The following is a 19,399-nucleotide window of genomic DNA, read 5'->3' on the forward strand; positions in this document are numbered from 1 at the left end:
GCCCCAAGGGTGCCAGTGGTGGCTCTCAGCCCTGCCCTGCCCCAAGGGTGCCAGTGGTGGCTCTCAGCCCTGCCCCAAGGGTGCCAGTGGTGGCTCTCAGCCCTGCCCTGCCCCAAGGGTGCCTGTCGGTGGCTCTCAGCCCTGCCCCAAGGGTGCCAGTGGTGGCTCTCAGCCCTGCCCTGCCCCAAGGGTGCCAGTGGTGGCTCTCAGCCCTGCCCAGCCCTGCCCCAAGGGTGCCAGTGGTGGCTCTCAGCCTGGCCCTGCCCCAAGGGTGCCAGTGGTGGCTCTCAGCCTGGCCCTGCCCCAAGGGTGCCAGTGGTGGCTCTCAGCCTGGTCCTGCCCCCCCTTGCCTGGCTTCTACCTTCCCAGGTAGCTCACAGGGATCCCCCTGGGGGCTGGCACCTCCTCCCCACCCCTTTCCTCCCCTTATCTCTCAGGTGGCTGGCAGGGTGCCAGGCTGAGCTGGGCACCAATTGCACCTTCAGAGCAGATATTTATACCACCCCCCACCCCCCACCCCCTGCTTTCTGTTTGTGCAGCCAGGTGGAACATTTGATAGCTGTCCCCACCACAGGCACATTTTTAGCTGTAAATTGCTCCCCCTGGCTCCCTGTGGGCACTGCCAGCCCTGACAAACGGCCCTGGGCAGGCCCTGATTGGCTCTGCCTGCCCCCAGGGCCAACTTTAAATGTCAGCCCCGGGGGGCACAGCCTGCAGGCTCTCTGCTGCTGGCTCCTGCCTGCCACGGGGTGGGGGGGGAAAGGTGAAGCCCTCCTGGCTCACAGCTCTGCCCCTGCTGCCTTCACCCCTGGGTAAGCCAAGCTGGGGCTTGGGGGGGGAGCCAGCCTGAGCCTCTGCCCTGCTCTGTGCCCTGCTGCTGCGGGGTGGGGGGAGGGACACTGGCTGCCAATCTTGGCTGCTCCAGCACAGGAGCTGCCCACAGGAGCTGGGGGGCAGGAAGGTTCAGGGCCTGGAGCATCTCTCCTATGAGGAGAGGCTGAGAGCCCTGGGGGTGCTGAGTGTGGAGAGGAGAAGGCTGAGAGGGAGCTGAGCAATGTCTCTCAAGAGCTGAGGGCTGGGGGGCAGGAAGGGAGGCACAGGGACAGCCTCTGCTCACTGTGCCAACAGGAGGGCACTGAACAAGTCCCAGTGCCAGGAGCTGCTCTTTGGCCACAGCAACCCCAGGCAGAGCTACAGAGAGCAGAGTCCTGCAGCTGCAGCAGCACAGCCTGGGAGGGGATCTGCTGCAGAGCAGCCCCAAGGAGGAGCAGCTGGCAGTGCTGCTGGGCAGCAAGCTCTGCATGGGGCAGCAAGGGGCCCTGGGGGCCAAGAGGGTCCTGGGGGGCATCCAGCAGGGCCAGGGAGGTTCTGCTCCCCCTCTGCTCTGCTCTGCCCTGCTGAGACCTCCCCTGGAGGATTGCATCCAGCTCTGGGCTGCCCAGCTCAGGAGGGACAGGGAGCTGCTGCAGAGAGGCCAAGGCAGGCTGCAAGGCTGCTGAAGGGACTGCAGCAGTGCCTGGGGAGGAGAGGCTGAGAGCCCTGGGGGTGCTGAGTGTGGAGAGGAGAAGGCTGAGAGGGAGCTGAGCAATGTCTCTCAAGAGCTGAGGGCTGGGGGGCAGGAAGGGAGGCACAGGGACAGCCTCTGCTCACTGGGCCCTGGCACAGGCCAAGGGGCAAGGGATGGAAAGTGCAGCCCAGGAGGTTGCAGCTCAGCCTCAGGAGGAACTTCTTGCCTGGGAGGCTGTCAGAGGCCTGGAGCAGGCTGCCCAGAGAGGTTGTGGAGTCTCCTTCTGTGGAGCCTTTGCAGCCCTGGCTGGATGTGTTCTGTGTGCCCTGGGCTGGATTCTCTGCTCCTGCTCTGCCAGGGGGCTGCCACTGGAAGCTCTCCAGGGCTCCCTTCCAGCCTCTAGCATCCTGGGAGCCTGGACTCACTCCTCTGCAACCTACCTCCAAGGAGGCTGGAGCCAGGGGGGGATTTGGGCTCTAGGACCCAGGAGATTTGGGCTCTAGACCTAGGAGAGAAGGTGGGGAAGGGTGTGGAGAAGAGGGCTGGGGAGGAGCAGCTGAGGGAGCTGGGGGTGGGGAGTGTGGAGCAGAGGAGGCTGAGGGAGACCTCCTTGCTCTCTGCAGCTCCCTGAGAGGAGGCTGCAGCCAGGGGGGGCTGGGATCTGCTCCCTAGGAACAAGGGCCAGGAGGAGAGGCAATGGCCTCAGGCTGCCCCAGGGGAGGCTTAGCTTGGAGAGGAGAAGAAACTTCTTGGCTGCAAGGGCTCTGCAAGCCTGGCCCAGGCTGCCCAGGGAGGGGGTTGGATGCTCATCCCTGGAGGGGTTTGAGAGAGGCAGAGCTGTGGTGCTGAGGCCATGGCTCAGCCCCAGCCTGGGCAGAGGCAGGGGATGGTTGGAGTGGAGGATCTCCAAGGTCTTTTCCAGCCCAAACCACTCCATGGTTGTCTGGAATCCCTCGGACAGAGCAGGCTGAGAAGCTCTGAGCCCTGGGGCCACAGCACCTCTGCTGTGTGCCTGCGGCCAGAGCATCCCCTCGGCTGCAAGGGCTGCAAGGCAGAGCCCTGCTGAGGGGCTGGGGCAGCCTGGGGTCGCTGCTGGGGGCTTTGGGCCGCCAGGCTGTGGGCTGCTGCTGGCCAGGATCGCTTGGGAACTGCAGCCCTGGGCAGCCCAAGTGCCTGCGGCAGCGATGCCTCTCTCTGTGCCCTCCCCCAGGAGCTGCCCAACCATGCCCACGGCCCTGGTGTGCCTCTGCCTGCTCAGCACAGCCTTCGCCCTGCCTGTGAGTACTGCTGCCCCCACACTGCCAGCCCCGAGCCTGGGGTGCCCCCACCCCCCCGGCGCCCCCTCCCCGGCGCTGCCAGCAGCGGCACAGCGCCAGCAGCCTCCGGGAGCCCTGCGGTGCCTTCAGCCCTGCCCCTGCCGGGGCACCGCGGGTGGGGATGGGGATGGGTCTCTGGGACTCCTCCTCTTGCTTGCTGTGGCTCTGGGAGGTGTGCCCAGAGCTTCAGGCCTGGGAGCAGCCCCGGGGGACCCACGGGAGGGAGCTGCAGGAGCTGGAGGTGGGGGGGGGGGGGGGCTGGGACCCCGGCCCAGCACTCCTGGTGGGACACTCAGAGAGGTGGCACTGGAGCCAGGGGCAGGCTGAGGGAGAGAGATCCGACCAGAACAAGAGGACACAGACTCAAGCTGTGCCAGGGGAGGTTCAGGCTGGAGGGGAGGAAGAAATTCTTCCCAGCAAGAGGAATTGGGCACTGGGATGAGCTGCCCAGGGAGGTGGTGGAGTCCCCATCCCTGGAGGTGTTCAGGAAGAGCCTGGCTGAGGCCCTTGGAGCCGTGGCTGAGTTGCTCAGATGGTGCTGGGGGAGAGGTTGGACTGGATGAGCTCTGAGGTCTTTTCCAACCTGGTTAATTCTATTCTAGTCTAGTCTAGTCTAGTCTAGTCTATTCCATTCCATTCCATTCCATTCCATTCCATTCCATTCCATCCTGTTCTGTTCTACCAGCAGCTCTCTCTCTGCTGCTAAACACACAGCTGGGGGCGGGGGGGGGGGGGGGAAATCTGCTCCTGGAGAAGGCAGGGCAAGGAGGAAGGGTCCATGAAGGCTTGGGGTGCTGGCAGGGTAAGGAGGAGGGGATCCATGAAGGAGAAGGGGATCCATGAAGAAGAAGGGGATCCATGAAGGAGAATGAGGATCCATGAAGGAGGAAATCCATGACAGAGGAGAGGATCTATGAAGTAGAAGGGGATCTGGAAGGGCAAGGAAAAGGGGATCCATGAAGGAGGAGGGGATCCATGAAGGAGGAAGGGATCCATGAAGGCTTGATGATCTGACAGGGTAAGGATGAGGGGATCCATGAAGGAGAAAGGGATCCATGAAGGAGAAGGGGATCCTTGAAGGCTTGGTGATCTGCCAGGGTAAGGAGGAAGGGATCCATGAAGGAGAAGGGGATCCATGAAGAAGGAAATCCAGGACAGAGGAGGGAATCTATGAAGTAGAAGGGGATCTGGAAGGGCAAGGAAAAGGGGATCCATGAAGGAGGAGGGGATCCATGAAGAAGGAAATCCAGGACAGAGGAGGGGATCTATGAAATAGAAGAGGATCTGGAAGGACAAGGAAAAGGGGATCCATGAAGCCTTGGTGATCTGACAGGGTAAGGATGAGGGGATCCATGAAGGAGAAAGAGATCCATGGAGGAGAAAGGGATCCATGAAGGCTTGGTGATCTGCCAGGGTAAGGAGGAAAGGATCCATGAAGGCTTGGTGATCTATAAGGGTAAGGAGCAGGGATCCATGAAGTGATTTGGTGATCTGGCCCCAGCCACATGCCCTATAGCGCCCAGGGCAAGCTTGTGCAGCCAGGCCTGATGCAGGCACTCCCTCAGGGCTGCAGCAAGAGAAGTGTGGCCAGCAGGGCCAGGGAGGGGATTCTGCCCCTCTGCTCCACTCTGCTGAGCCCACAGCTGCAGCTCTGGGGCCAGCTCTGGAGCCTCTGTGCCAGGAAGGCTCTGGAGGGGCTGGAAGGTGTCCAGAGCAGGGCCAGGAGGAGGAGCAGAGGGCTGGAGCTGCTCTGCTGTGAGCACAGCCTGAGAGAGTTGGGCTTGTGCAGGCTGGAGAGGAGAAGGCTCCCAGGAGACCTTCTGGTGGCCTCCCAGGAGCTGCAGGGGGCTGCAAGCAAGCTGGGGAGGGACTTTGGAGGGGGTGAGGGAGGGCTAGGAGTGGGGGGGCTGGAGCAGAAGTAGAAGTGGGGAGCTGGAGCTTGGCTGTGAGGAAGAAGTTGTTGGGCAGGAGGGTGGTGAGAGCCTGGCCCAGGCTGCCCAGGGAGGTGGTGGAAGCCTCCTGGCTGGAGGTGTTTGCAGCCAGGCTGGAGGTGGCTGTGAGCAAGCTGCTGTGGTGTGAGGTGTCCCTGCCCATGGCAGGGGGTTGGGGCTGGCTGAGCCTGGAGCTTCCTTCCATCCTTAACAGTTCTGTGACTCTGTGACTGCCCTGAAATGCTTTGATGGAGCTCCTGGGATGCTCCAACCTCCAGGTCCCACATCCCTGAGGGATGCAGTGGTCACTACACACCAAAAGCTGCCAGGATCATCAGGGGAAGCCAGGAGCTTGCAAGCAGCTGCAGAGAGCTGGCTGTGAGGCATTGCTGCTGCAGTGCCCAGGGAGCACTGGGGAGGAGAGGGCTGCAGAGCATCCCCTGTGGGGCCAGGCTGGGAGAGCTGGGGCTGTGCAGCCTGGAGAGGAGAAGGCTGCAGGGAGACCTCAGAGCATCCTCCCTGTACCTGAAGGGCTCCAGGAGAGCTGGGGAGGGACTCTGGACAAGGGCTGGGAGTGCCAGGCTGAGGAACAATGGCTTGGAGCTGGGAGAGGAGAGGTTGAGAGGGGAGAGGAGGAAGAGATCCTTGAAAGTGAGGCTGGGGAGACTCTGGCACAGGCTGCCCAGGGAGGCTGTGGCTGCCTCCTGCCTGGAGGTGCTGAAGGCCAGGCTGGATGAGACCCTGAGCAAGCTGGGGCTGGTGGGAGGTGTCCCTGCCCATGGCAGGGGGCTGGGGCTGGATGAGCTTTGAGGTCCCTTCCAACCCCAACCCATTCTGGGCTTCTCTGACCATTATCCATCAGCTGTGCCCCAGCTGCAGGCTCCTGTACCAGCCAGGTGCCAGCTGTGGGCTGGCACTGCCCACTGTGCTGGGAGCAGTGGTGCTGTGTTCCAGCTGCCCTGCAGCAGAAAGCCCCCAGGAGACATCTGCAGGGCAAGGAGAGCAGAGAGCAAGCTGAGAGAGTCTGCAGGGCCTGGCAGGGCCTGGGAATGGGGGGCTTGGACCTCTCCTGCCAGCCAGCAGCCCAGCTAGTGCCTGGGAATACCTTGGCCTCCCCACATGGTGTTCCCAACCTTCCCTGCCCTGCTGAGCCCACACCTGCAGTGTCCTGTCCAGCCCTGGGCTCCCCAGCCCAAGAGGGACAGGGAACTGCTGGAGAGAGGCCAGCAGAGGCTATGAGGATGATGAAGGGCCTGGAGCAGCTCTGGGAGGAGCAAAGGCTGAGAGCCCTGGGGCTGAGAGCCTGGAGCAGAGCAGCCCCAGAGGGGAGCTGAGCAATGCTCAGCAAGGGCTAAAGGCTGGGGGGCAGGAGGCTGGGGCCAGGCTCTGCTCAGGGGTGCTCAGGGACAGCACAAAGGGCAATAGGCACAAAGTGGCAGCCAGGAGGTTGGATCTGAGCAGGAGGAGAAAACTGTTTGGTGTGAGGCTTCTGCAGCCCCTGGAGCAGGCTGCCAGAGAGGTTGTGGAGTCTCCTGGTGTGGAGAGCTTCCAACCCCCCCTGGGCACTGTGCTCCTGGGCAAGCTGCTGTGGGTGCCCTGCTGGAGCAGGGGGGTTGGAGTGGGTGAGCTCCAGAGGTGCCTTCTGCCCCTCCTGCTGTGCCTCTCTGGGCCCTGTGCCATGCCCCTCAGGCTGGGCAGTGCTGATCCCTCTGTTCTCTCTTGTGTTTTGGTGCCCACAGGTGCCCCCCCCGCTGCCTGGGACGGCTGCTGGCAACTGTGTGGGACAGCACAGGGTAGGTTCTCTCCCTGCCCCCTCCAGAGCCCCTCTGGGTGCCCTGCAGCAGGAGAAAGCTCCTTTGGGAGGGCAGCCCCAGGGAGCTGCAGGAGTGGGGGCTTGTGACCCCCCAGCAGACCTCCCAAAGAGCAGGGGAGGGCAGGGTGGGAGGTGCTCAGGTGAGGGAAAGGCTTCTCTGCCCCAGCTGCTCCTCTGCCCCAGCTGCTCCTCTGCCCCTGCCCAGCTCCACAGCACCAAGGCTTGGGGTGCCCAGAGGTGAGGCTGGCAAAGCTCCTCCCCTCTGGGCTTGTTTCAAAGGGCAAGGGGAACCAGGAGCAACATTCAGGTGAGCAGGGGGGGGAGAGATCCTCTGGGTTAGCCTCTTGGAAGGCAGCTGCTGGCCTGCCAGCACTTTGGTCACCCTCACTCCCACCACCCATGGGACCAGCAGCTCCAGGGTACAAGCACTTGGGGTGCCCAGAGGTGAGGCTGGCAAAGCTCCTCTGCTCTGGGCTTGTTTCAAAGGGCAAGGGGAACCAGGAGCAACATTCAGGTGAGCAGGGGGGGAGAGATCCTCTGGGTTAGCCTCTTGGAAGGCAGCTGCTGGCCTGCCAGCACTTTGGTCACCACCAGGCGTGTGCCATGGGACCACCAACCAGGTTGGTTGCTCAAGTCCTAAGTTACCTTGACCAAAAGGACCCCGAAGCAACCCAACAGCTCCTGAATGCCAGCAAAGGCAGAGGGCAAGGCCAAGGGGAAGGCTCAGGAGGTGAACACACGTCCTGCCCGGGCTGCTGGGAGCCAGCCACCACCTACCCTGGCACCCCGGTGGGTGCTGCTGGGGCTCTGCCACCCGGTGCCAGCAGGGCAGGAGAAGATGCTGCTGTCAGCAGTGAGTAAGCAGGCTGTGGGCTGGGGCTCTCCTCTTCCTCCCCAGATCCTGCTGAAAGGCTGCAATGCCAAGCATGGCTTCTATGTTTTCAAGTACATCTACGCCTTCTCCACGAGGAACCAGACCCACATAAAGGTGAGGGGGTGGCTGGGGAGGAGGGGGAGGCACAGCAGGTCCTGGGCTGGGCTGTGCCACCCCCACGCAGCCAGCAGGCCCCCAGGCTGCCTCTGACCTCTCTCCCTTGTGTGTCCTGGCCAGAAGGAAGAGGCTGGCGGCCGGGATGCCCTCCCTAGCCGTGGGCTGGGTGTGGACGATGCCAGGCGGGGGCCGACAGAGAAGGGAGCAGCCCCGGGGCAAGATGGCAGCACTGAAGTGATGGAGAAGGGCACTGGCCTCAAGCCCCAAAACCACAGCAGCCCAGGGGTTGGTGGAGCTCCTCACAGCCCTCGGCCTGGCACCGTCCCGCAGGCACAGGGCACTGCTGGCACCACGGGTCCCAGCTGGGAGGGCAGCGGCGACCAGAACCTGGTGGTTGAAGAGGACGGATCCATCCTGCCCCAGGGCAGGGGCCCTGCTGAGGCTGCGGCGGGGAACAGGTCCAGCACCAGGAGCGAGGACAGAGACCACGGTGCCTCCAGGGAGCTTCCCGGGGCGGCGGCCACGACGGCTGGGAGGGAGAGGCTCTACCCCACCAGAGGGGCTGGGGACGAGGGCAGCGGTGAGGCCACGGCCCCTGGCCGAGGGCAGGAGGCTGCTGTGCAGGGCACAAGGGCAGGAGGTGCCAAGCTGCCTTCTGTCACCGAGACGGTGGAGGCTGTGCAGGTGGAGCGGGAGGGGGAGGGGCAGTACGCTTACATCCCCATCTCGGGCGGCGTCACCGTCAGCCGCGGCAAGGCGGGCAGGACCAGCTTCACCCAGCTCCCTCCAGCCGAGGACGATGATGGCGATGATGATGAAGTCAACATCTTAATTGGGAAGGCCAACATCCGTGCGGGCCAGCAGGAAACCACCCAGCCCGGTGCCACTCTTGGCAGCAAGGAGGAGGGCAGCAGCCGCCCCCTGCCCGGGCTGGGCGTCAGTGCAGCACCAGAGGAGGAGCGTGAGGCTGGCACCCCTGGCACCGCAGCCAGCCTGAGACACGGGCACGGAGTCCCCAGCAGCCCCGGGCACGGCCGTTCCACAGCAGGCACCGAGGATGCTGCCAGCCCTGCCGGTGAGGAGGAAGGGCCAGCGGCCCCCAGCCCCTGGAGCCTGCCTGCGGGCGAGCTCACTGTGCCCGTGGGGAGTGCCAAGCGTGGGGACGGTGATGATGAGGCTGGAGGCGAGGGGCAGGGAGTCAAGGGGAGGCTGGGGGGCCTGGCTGTCACCATGCCCCGTCAGAGGGGTGACGACGAGACCCTTGCCACCGTCCCGGCCAAGGGGGGCAGCGTCCACCCCAGCACCACCGCAGCTGACCCCCAGGCGACTGAGGAGGACTGCACCACCTCCCTGGGCACGGCCGGTGGCACCGGCGGCACCACCAACCCAGCGATGCCACGGAGCACCGTGGCGGGGAGCAGGGGGAGCGGGGAGGTGAGGTTGGCTACCCCCAAACCCCGCAGGGAGGGCTGGCTCGGGGCAGGGCTGAAGGGCCAAGAGCAGGGCGTGGGGCTGGGCACCACCCCCAGGGCAGGCAAGGTACCCAGCAGAGCCCAGGAGAGGGCTGGCGGCAGTGCCACCGAGGCGGGGGGCAGCTCCCTTCCGAGGGCAGGGCAAGCAGGGGGCAGTGCCACCGAGGCGGGGGGCAGCTCCCTTCCGAGGGCAGGGCAAGCAGGGGGCAGTGACACCAAAGCGGGGAGCAGCTCTCTCCCACGGGCAGGGCAAGCAGGGGGCAGTGCCACCAAAGCGGGGAGCAGCTCCCTTCCAAGGGCAGGGCAAGCCGGGGGCAGTGACACCAAGGTGGGGGGCAGCTCCCTTCCAAGGGCAGGGCAAGCCGGGGGCAGTGACACCAAGGCGGGGGGCAGCTCCCTTCCAAGGGCAGGGCAAGCCGGGGGCAGTGCCACCGAGGCAGGGGGCAGTTCTCTCCCACGGGCAGGGCAAGCCGAGGGCAGTGCCACCAAGGCAGGGGGCAGCTCTCTCCCACGGGCAGGGCAAGCCGAGGGCAGTGCCACCAAGGCGGAGAGCAGCTCCCTTCCAAGGGCAGGGCAAGCAGGGGGCAGTGCCACCGAGAAGGGGAGCAGCTCTCTCCCGCGGGCAGGGCAAGCCGGGGGCAGTGCCACCGAGAAGGGGAGCAGCTCTCTCCCGCGGGCAGGGCAAGCCGGGGGCAGTGCCACCAAGGCGGGGGGCAGTTCTCTCCCGCGGGCAGGGCAAGCCGGGGGCAGTGCCACCAAGGCGGGGGGCAGTTCTCTCCCGCGGGCAGGGCAAGCCGGGGGCAGTGCCACCGAGGCGGGGGGCAGCTCTCTCCCGCGGGCAGGGCAAGCCGGGGGCAGCGCGGCAGCGGGCAAAGGGCAGGAGCGAGGGCAAGGCGGCGAGGCCAGGGGGGCAGCAGCGGGGGCCGGGGACGGGAGCCTGCCCGGGCGCTACGGCAGGAGGCAGGGGGCAGGGGCTCCGGGCAGCTTCTCGGCGCTGAGCCGCAACAGGCAGCTGGAGCACCTGAAGAGGGCTGCCGAGCTGCACGTCCGCCAGCGGGCATTCTACAGCATGGGCACCGAGGAGGCGGGCCCCCACGCCCCCCACAGCAGCCTGGCCAGCGCCGACAGCAGCCGCTCCTCGGAGGGCGACCCGGGCAGCCGCAGCGACAGCCGGCAGGCAGAGCAGCAGCCCGCGGCCTGGGGAGCCCCTGCGCACCCCTACGGCCGCTGGATCCAGGGGAGCCTCTGAAGGGCTGCCAGCCACCACCCCCGGGGCTGGTTCTAGCGGTGGAGCCGAAGGGGGAAGCAACCCGCACGGCATCACCCCCCGCGCCCCCACCCCAGCGACCCTGCCGCTGGCACTGCTCTTGCCTGGGGGAGGGCTGCTGCTGTGCCTGCTGCTGCTGGGAGGGGGTAGGGGGGGATGCACGATGCTTGGCAGCCCGGGAGCCAAAGATCACCGGTGCCAAGGGTGCCACCGGTGCCACTGCTCGCTGTTAACCGGCGGAGGGCTGCGGCCATGGCTGCAGCGGCCCCCGGGGGCGGCTGCGCTCCGCGGGCAGGCAGCAGCCGTTCGCGGGGTCGCCTTGCTCCTGCCCTGCCGTGGAGCCGGCGCTGGGGAGAAGCCTCTGTCCCTCCCCCCACCTTTGCCCCAGCCTGATGGAGCAATAAAGGCATTCCTGTACCTCAGGCTCTGCTGGATTCGTGTCTGCAGGGGGGCTTCAGGGAGCTGCTCTTGCCACGAGCAGTGGTGCTTGTTGGAGCGGCTGCACAGCGGCCAGGCAGGGAGGGACCTGGGGGTGAGCAGCTGAAGAGGAGCCAGCAGTGTGCCCAGGGGGCCAAGAAGGCCAAGGGCATCCTGGCCTGGGTCAGGCAGAGTGTGGCCAGCAGGAGCAGGGAAGTCCTTGTGCCCTGTGCTCAGCACTGCTGAGGCCACAGCTTGAGTCCTGTGTCCAGCTCTGGGCTCCTGAGGTTAGGAAAGAGGTTGAGCTGCTGGAAGGTGTCCAGAGAAGGGCAACAAAGCTGGGGAGGGGTCTGGGGCACAAGGCTGGGGAGGGGTCTGGAGCACAGCCCTGTGAGGAGAGGCTGAGGGAGGTGGGGGTGTTCAGCCTGGAGAAGAGGAGGCTCAGGGGGAGACCTTCTTGCCCTCTACAACCACCTGAAGGCAGTTACAACTACCTGGGGCTGCAGTTTGCCCAGCTTCCCAGCCCTCCCTTGGGGTATCACAGAATCACAGCATGGTAGGGGATGGAAGGGACCCCTGCAGCTCATCCAGTCCAGGCCCCTTGCCAAGCAGCATCACCTAGAAGGTCACCCAGGAACACATCCAGGAGGGTGCTGAATGTCCCCAGAGATGGAGACTCCACCACCCCTGGGGGCAGCCTGCCCCAGGCCTCCCTCACCCTTACAGCACAGAAGTTCCCCCTCATCTTCAGATGAGCTTCTGAGCTTCCACTTTGTGCCCTTCCCCCTTCTGCTGTCCCTGGGCACCACTAAGCAGAGCCTGGCCTCATCCCCCTGACCCCCACCCCTGAAGGATTGATCAGCATTGATCAGGTGCCCCTCAGGCTGCTCTGCTCCAGGCTAAGCAGCCCCAGGGCTCTCAGCCTCTCCTCCCCACAGCTGTTCCAGTGCCCTCAGCAGCTTTGCTGTCCCCTCTCCAGCAAGTCCCTGCCCTTCTTGAGCTGGGGACCCCAGAACTGGCCAAAACACTCCAGCTGTGGCCTCAGCAGGGCAGAACAGAGGGCAAGGAGAACCTCCCTTGACCTGCTGGCCACACTCTTTGTGACGCACCCCAGAATCCCTTCCACCTGCTCCTGCCCAGGGCCAATCCATCTCCCCAGGCAATTGAGCCTTGCTGGGGAGACACACACAGCATCACACTCCATATCCCACAGCACAAAAAGAAGCCTGTGGTGAGCTCCAGCACACTGCAAAGGTGCTCAGCAGGCCCAGCACCCTCCCGGCAGCACCATCCTGCCCCAGGCGTGCCAGCGCCATGCCCAGGACCAGGCTCTGCACGCGAGCGAGGCTGGGCTGAGCCAGGCTGGAGCTCTGCCACCAGCAGAGCCCGAAGCTAATCACCGGTTTGGGCAGCTGCAGGAAGCTTTTTCTGTCCCAGAAACTGCTAAAATGGGTGCAGAGAGTCCCAGCAAGAGGCACAAGGATGGAGCAGCGCCCAAGCCTCAGCGCTCTGAGCTCTGCATCCGTGTGGGGAGAAGGGGTGGGAGAAGCTCTGATGTCAGTGATGGACTGAAACAGACAATGACTCAAGCCATAAATCCCCCTCTCTGCTCCACTCTGCTGAGCCCACAGCTGCAGCTCTGGGGCCAGCACTGGAGCCTCTGTGCCAGGAAGGCTCTGGAGGGGCTGGAAGGCGTCCAGAGCAGGGCCAGGAGGAGGAGCAGAGGGCTGGAGCTGCTCTGCTGTGAGCACAGCCTGAGAGAGTTGGGCTTGTGCAGGCTGGAGAGGAGAAGGCTCCCAGGAGACCTTCTGGTGGCCTTGCAGGAGCTGCAGGGGGCTGCAAGCAAGCTGGGGAGGGACTTTGGAGGGGGTGAGGGAGGGCTAGGAGTGGGGGGGCTGGAGCAGAAGTAGAAGTGGGGAGCTGGAGCTTGGCTGTGAGGAAGAAGTTGTTGGGCAGGAGGGTGGTGAGAGCCTGGCCCAGGCTGCCCAGGGAGGTGGTGGAAGCCTCCTGGCTGGAGGTGTTTGCAGCCAGGCTGGAGGTGGCTGTGAGCAACCTGCTCTGGAGTGAGGAGTGAGGTGTGAGCTTGAGCTTGAGCAAGGCAGAGCCTCAACTGCTGCTGAGTTGTGTCCTGGTGAGATACACAGCACCAGCCTTGTCCTGCTGGGCACAGCATCACTCAGCCATCAATCCCTGAGAAGCACTTCCATGACCCAAAATGGGACCTGAATGTGCAGCCACACTGAGGGCAGGGGGGCTGAGGCACTTCTTAGAGAGCAGGAAGGCTCTGCAGAGGGACCTGGCCAGGCTGCATCCATGGCTGAGCTCAGCTCTGAGGCTCAACAAAGCCAAGGGCTGAGTCCTGAGCCTGGGGCACAGCCATCCCAGGAAGGCTCCTGGCTGGGGGCAGAGGGGCTGGAAAGTGCCCAGCAGAGCAAGGCCTGGGGGTGCTGGGTGGCAGCAGCTGGAGGGGAGGCAGGGGGTGGGCAGGGGGCAAGAAGGGCAGCAGCAGCCTGGGCTGGAGCAGCAATGGTTGGGCAGCAGGAGCAGGGCAGGGATTGTGCCCCTGGGCTCAGCACTGGGCAGGCCACAGCTTGAGGGCTGGCTTGAGCTTTGGGCTCCTGGCTGCAAGAAGGAGCTGGAGGAGCTGGAGCAGGGCCAGGGAAGGGCAAGAAAGGTGGGGAAGGGTGTGGAGAAGAGGGCTGGGGAGGAGCAGCTGAGGGAGCTGGGGGTGGGGAGTGTGGAGCAGAGGAGGCTGAGGGAGACCTCCTTGCTCTCTGCAGCTCCCTGAGAGGAGGCTGCAGCCAGGGGGGGTTGGGCTCTGCTCCCTAGGAACAAGGGCCAGGAGGAGAGGCAATGGCCTCAGGCTGCCCCAGGGGAGGCTTAGCTTGGAGAGGAGAAGAAACTTCTTGGCTGCAAGGGCTCTGCAAGCCTGGCCCAGGCTGCCCAGGGAGGGGGTTGGATGCCCATCCCTGGAGGGGTTCCAGAGCTGTGGTGCTGAGGCCATGGCTCAGCCCCAGCCTGGGCAGAGTTAGGGAATGGATGGACTGGGTGAGCTTCATAAGATCTTTTCCATCCAAACCTATTCTCTGATTCCCAGTAATGAGACAACATCCACAAGCCCCACCCAGTGCTCAGCTCAGTCAAAGGGGGCACAGTTGGCATCTTGGCCTGGGTGCTTCACCCATGGCACTTCACACCCCCAGGCTGATCCACCCCAGCCATGCTGCAGGCAGCTCCTGCTGGATCCCATTGCTTAGAAACCAGGGGGGGTGGTTTGGGGCTCCCAGCACTGGCAAAGCTGGGGCTGGCATTCTTGCAGCCCCATGGGCAGCCTGGTGCGGTGCCCAGCCACCTCCACCCCCTGTCCTGACCACATCCCTGCCCATGCCACTGGGCAGCATCCATAAGCAAGGCCTGGGCACCATCTAGTGGATGGAGAAGCCTTCTGCTGGCAGCATTCTGTGCCTGCTGGATGATGCCCAGCACTGGTGCCAGCATGGGCACTGCTGCCCTCTTTGCCCTCTGGTTCCCTCAGCTCCAAGTGAAGGCTTTCTGATTGGCAAGGAAGGGTTCAAAACTGGCTGGTTTGGGGGTGAACCTGGCTGGTTTGTGCCTCAACCTGGCTGGTTTGGGTCTGAACCTGGCTGGTTTGGGTCAGAACCTGGCTGGTTTGTGCCTCAACCTGGCTGGTTTGGGTCTGAACCTGGCTGGTTTGGGTCTGAACCTGGCTGGTTTGTGCCTCAACCTGGCTGGTTTGGGTCTGAACCTGGCTGGTTTGGGTCAGAACCTGGCTGGTTTGGGGGTGAACCTGGCTGGTTTGGGTCTGAACCTGGCTGGTTTGGGTCTGAACCTGGCTGGTTTGGGGGTGAACCTGGCTGGTTTGGGTCTGAACCTGGCTGGTTTGGGAGTGAACCAGGCTGGTTTGGGTCTGAACCTGGCTGGTTTGGGTCAGAACCTGGCTGGTTTGGGTGTGAACCTGACTTGTTTGGGGGTGAACCTGACTTGTTTGGGGGTGAACCTGGCTGGTTTGGGTGTGAACCTGACTTGTTTGGGGGTGAACCTGGCTGGTTTGGGGTGAACCTGGCTGGTTTGGGTGTGAACCTGACTTGTTTGGGTGTGAACCTGACTTGTTTGGGGGTGAACCTGGCTGGTTTGGGTGTGAACCTGACTTGTTTGGGGGTGAACCTGGCTGGTTTGGGGTGAACCTGGCTGGTTTGGGGATGAAACAGGCCTGGAGCAGCTCTGCTGTGGGGCCAGGCTGAGGGAGCTGGGGGTGTTGAGCCTGCAGAAGAGAAGGCTGCAGACAGAGCTCAGAGCAGCTCCCAGGCCCTGCAGGGGCTGCAAGCAGGCTGCAGAGGGACTGCTGCCAAAGGGCTGCAGGGACAGCCCCAGGGGCAATGGTTGGAGATGAGAGCAGAGCAGATGGAGATTGGATGTGAGGAACAAGTTGTGCCCCAGGAGGCTGCTGGAAGCCTGCAAGAGGTTGCCCAGGGAGGTGGTTGTGGCCCCATGGCTGGAGAGCTTGGAGGGGAGGCTGGAGAGGGCTGTGGGCAAGCTGCTGCAGTGGAGGATGTCCCTGCTGAGGGCAGGGGCTTGGCCTGGAGGGGATCTGCAGCTCCCTTCCAGCCCAGACCTCTTTGTGCTTCTCTGATCCTTCCCATGAGGACAGCAGAGCCCAGCGGTTCCAGCAAGGGTGTGGGAAGTGCAGCCTCACCCCAAAGAAGTTTCTCCTCCTGCTGAGGTGGAACCTCCTGGCTTCCAGTCTGTGCCCACTGCCCCTTGGCCTGCCCCAGGACACCACTGAGCAGAGCCTGGCCCCTGCTGCTTGCCCCCCAGCCTTCAGCTCTTGAGAGGCATTGATCAGATCCCTCTCAGCCTTCTCCTGTCCAGGTTAATCACCCCCAGGTCTCACAGCCTCTCATCAGACATATTCCAGGCCATTCATCATCCTCACAGCCTCCCTTGGACTCTCTCCAGCAGATCCCTGTCTGTCTTGAAGTGGGGAGCCCAGAGCTGGACACAACATTCCCAATGTGGCCTCACCATGGCAGAACAGAGGGGGACAAATTGGGGTTGTGCAGGCTGGAGAGGAGAAGGCTCCCAGGAGACCTTCTGGTGGCCTCCCAGGAGCTGCAGGGGGCTGCAAGCAAGCTGGGGAGGGACTTTGGAGGGGGTGAGGGAGGGCTAGGAGTGGGGGGCTGGAGCAGAAGTAGAAGTGGGGAGCTGGAGCTTGGCTGTGAGGAAGAAGTTGTTGGGCAGGAGGGTGGTGAGAGCCTGGCCCAGGCTGCCCAGGGAGGTGGTGGAAGCCTCCTGGCTGGAGGTGTTTGCAGCCAGGCTGGAGGTGGCTGTGAGCAAGCTGCTGCGGTGTGAGGTGTCCCTGCCCATGGCAGGGGGCTGGGGCTGGCTGAGCCTGGAGCTCCCTCCCAGCCCTGCCAGCTCTGTGATTTTGTCTGGGTGTAAATCACTGGCAGGCAGCTTGTGGGGCTCCAAGCCAAGTGCCCAAAGCAAAGCTGCCTGAGGTGGGGCAGGAGCAGTTGATTCTTTCCTCACCCTGTCTGGGGCCAGTGATTGCCCTGCAGCCCCCCTGCTGTGTGACCTTCCCCTGGTCACTGGAAACCAGCTCTGACACATGCCTGGGGGACAGATGGGCAGAGGCCAAGGGCAGGAGATTGAACACATCCAAGTGCCAGGGGCTGCACATTGGCCACAGCAACCCCAGGCAGTGCCACAGGCTGGGGGCAGAGTGGCTGAGAGCAGCCAGGCAGAGAGGGAGCTGGGGGTGCTGGGGGAGAGCAGCTGAAGAGGAGGCAGCAGTGTGCCCAGGGGGCCAAGAAGGCCAAGGGCATCCTGGCCTGGGTCAGGAAGAGTGTGGCCAGCAGGAGCAGGGAAGTCCTTGTGCCCTGTGCTCAGCACTGCTGAGGACACAGCTTGAGTCCTGTGTCCAGCTCTGGGCTCCTGAGGTTAGGAAAGAGGTTGAGCTGCTGGAAGGTGTCCAGAGAAGGGCAACAAAGCTGGGGAGGGGTCTGGGGCACAAGGCTGGGGAGGGGTCTGGGGCACAGCCCTGTGAGGAGAGGCTGAGGGAGCTGGGGTTGCTTAGCCTGGAGAAGAGGAGGCTCAGGGGAGACCTTCTTGCTCTCTCCAACTCCCTGCAGGGAGGTTGGAGCCAGCTGGGGGTTGGTCTCTTCTCCCAGGCCCCCAGCAGCAGAACAAGAGGACACAGTCTCAAGCTGTGCCAGGGGAGGTTGAGGCTGGATGCTAGGAAGAAATTCTTCCCAGCAAGAGGAATTGGCCACTGGGATGAGCTGCCCAGGGAGGTGGTGGAATCATCATCCCTGGAAGTGTTTAGGCAGAGCCTGGATGAGGCCCTTGGTGCCATGGCTGAGTTGATCAGATGGTGCTGGGGGAGAGGGTGGGCTGGATGATCTTGAAGGTCTCTTCCAACCTGGTTTATTCTAGTCTAGTCTAGTCTAGTCTAGTCTAACCTAACACAGGGGCTGCTGGGCAAGAGCAGGGGACCTGCTGCTGCTCTCAGCACTTCCCAGCAATGAGTAAGTCACCCTGGAATGGGCTGGCAGGAAGCCCTGTCTTTCTCCTGGGAGGGGGGAAAAAGTGAACTCTGTCCCCTCTGGGTGCCCTCAGCCTTGTCACCAGCCCTGGCCCTGGTGGGTGACTCATTTGAGAGCGTTCAGTTGGATGCCTTCCCTCCAAGTACATTGAGGGGCTGGAGCAGGGCCAGGGAAGGGCAAGAAAGGTGAGGAAGAGTCTGGAGAAGAAGGCTGGGGAGGAGCAGCTGAGGGAGCTGGGGGTGGGGAGTGTGGAGCAGAGGAGGCTGAGAGAGACCTCCTTGCTCTCTGCAGCTCCCTGAGAGGAGGCTGCAGCCAGGGGGGGTTGGGCTCTGCTCCCCAAGCTCAGGTGAGGGAAGCAGAGGCAGGGGCCTGAAGTTGTGCCAGGGGAGGCTGAGGTTGGAGAGGAGGAAGAATCTCTTTGCTGCCAGAGTGGTCAGGGCTTGGCAGAGGCTGCCCAGGGAGGTGGTGGAGTCCCGATGCCTGGAGGTGTTGCAGCAAGCTGTGCCCATGGCAGTGGGGCCAGGGCTTGGTGGCCATGGAGGTCTCAGGCTGAAGTTGGATCAGGGAGGTCTTTTCCAACCCAAAGAGCTCCATGATTCCCTCTCTTTAAGGTCAGAGGCTGTGACACATGATGGTTACCCTGCTCCCACCCTCTCCAGCTCCCTGCTGCCACCCTGCACAGCCCCAGGCTGTGAGCTGCTTTCCCTCAGCTCCCTCCCTCCCTGCCAGCCCTTCCTGCTGTGTCCTACAAAAGGTCCTTTGTGGAGTTGTGCTCAAGGTAGTTAATGTTCAGCTTCCTGTTCCCTAAGCCAGGAGTAAGACTTTAACAGGGACTGTGCTAGAGCAGGGCTGGCTGCTGCTGCTGCTCAACTGGAGCTGCCTGGCTCTGGGCCACTTGAAAACACAAGTCCAGAACCCAGAACAGGCAAGAATCATAGAACTGCCAGGGCTGGAAGGGAGCTCCAGGCTCAGCCAGCCCCAGCCCCCTGCCATGGGCAGGGACACCTCACACCACAGCAGCTTGCTCACAGCCACCTCCAGCCTGGCTGCAAACACCTCCAGCCAGGAGGCTTCCACCACCTCCCTGGGCAGCCTGGGCCAGGCTCTCACCACCCTCCTGCCCAACAACTTCTTCCTCACAGCCAAGCTCCAGCTCCCCACTTCTACTTCTGCTCCAGCCCCCCCACTCCTAGCCCTCCCTCACCCCCTCCAAAGTCCCTCCCCAGCTTGCTTGCAGCCCCCTGCAGCTCCTGCAAGGCCACCAGAAGGGCTCCTGGGAGCCTTCTCCTCTCCAGCCTGCACAAGCCCAACTCTCTCAGGCTGTGCTCACAGCAGAGCAGCTCCAGCCCTCTGCTCCTCCTCCTGGCCCTGCTCTGGACACCTTCCAGCCCCTCCAGAGCCTTCCTGGCACAGAGCTCCAGAGCTGGCCCCAGAGCTGCAGCTGTGGGCTCAGCAGAGTGGAGCAGAGGGGCAGAATCCCCTCCCTGGCCCTGCTGGCCACACTTCTCTGGCTGCAGCCCAGGCTCTGCTTGGCTCTCTGGGCTGCAAGTGCTCCCTGCTGGCTCCTGCTGAGCTTCTCCTCCCCCAGCACCCCACAAGGCCTTTCCTTCAGAGATGCTCTCAGGTGCCCTGTCCTCCACACAGGGCTGGCTGTGACCCACTGGGAGCCCCTCCAGTGCCAGGGAAGGGACTCTCTGCATCTCCTGGAGGTCTGTAACTTGATGCCACCAGTACAAGGCCCTTTTCAGATGCACATCTCCCACCCCAAGGCATCTGGCAGGCTCTGGATGAGCAACCTGAGTGCCAGGAGGCGGGAGCTAGGTCTCCAACTGCTCCTTTTGTGCAGAGCACAGACAGGGAAATGCAAATCAGCACTGGGCAGCTCCAGCCTGCTGTGCTGCACTGAGAGGCAAAGTTTCAGGCTGGGATTTTCCAGCAGCCCTCCGGTGCCAGGCTGGTGGCTTATGACTCATGGCATTGTCTGCCACCTCGGCAAGGTGGGGGTCAGCTCCTGCAGGGGGGGATTAAAGCTCTCTGCAGCTCAGCTCAACAGGCTGCAGGCTGAGCAGTGCTTGAGCAGTTCTTTTGAAAGAAATAAAGCAGGAAAGCAAGCAAGCAA

At 63.5% G+C, this 19,399-nt stretch overlaps 1 protein-coding gene across 1 annotated transcript; it reads left to right on the forward strand.

Moving 5' to 3' along the window:
• Positions 1-752: 752 nt before the first annotated feature.
• LOC137440507 (ovocleidin-116-like) lies at positions 753-10,471 on the forward strand. Its single transcript, XM_068136739.1, has 5 exons — positions 753-812; positions 2,718-2,784; positions 6,494-6,547; positions 7,466-7,555; positions 7,679-10,471. Exons 2-5 carry the CDS (start codon positions 2,731-2,733, stop codon positions 10,277-10,279), a joined length of 2,799 nt encoding a protein of 932 aa, XP_067992840.1. The 5' UTR covers positions 753-812; positions 2,718-2,730; the 3' UTR covers positions 10,280-10,471.
• Positions 10,472-19,399: the final 8,928 nt, after the last annotated feature.

Source organism: Melanerpes formicivorus, unplaced genomic scaffold (genome assembly GCF_026170545.1).
Source record: "Melanerpes formicivorus ecotype bairdi unplaced genomic scaffold, bMelFor1.0.p_v2 SCAF_3118, whole genome shotgun sequence".
In the NCBI taxonomy this organism is placed as follows: domain Eukaryota; kingdom Metazoa; phylum Chordata; class Aves; order Piciformes; family Picidae; genus Melanerpes; species Melanerpes formicivorus.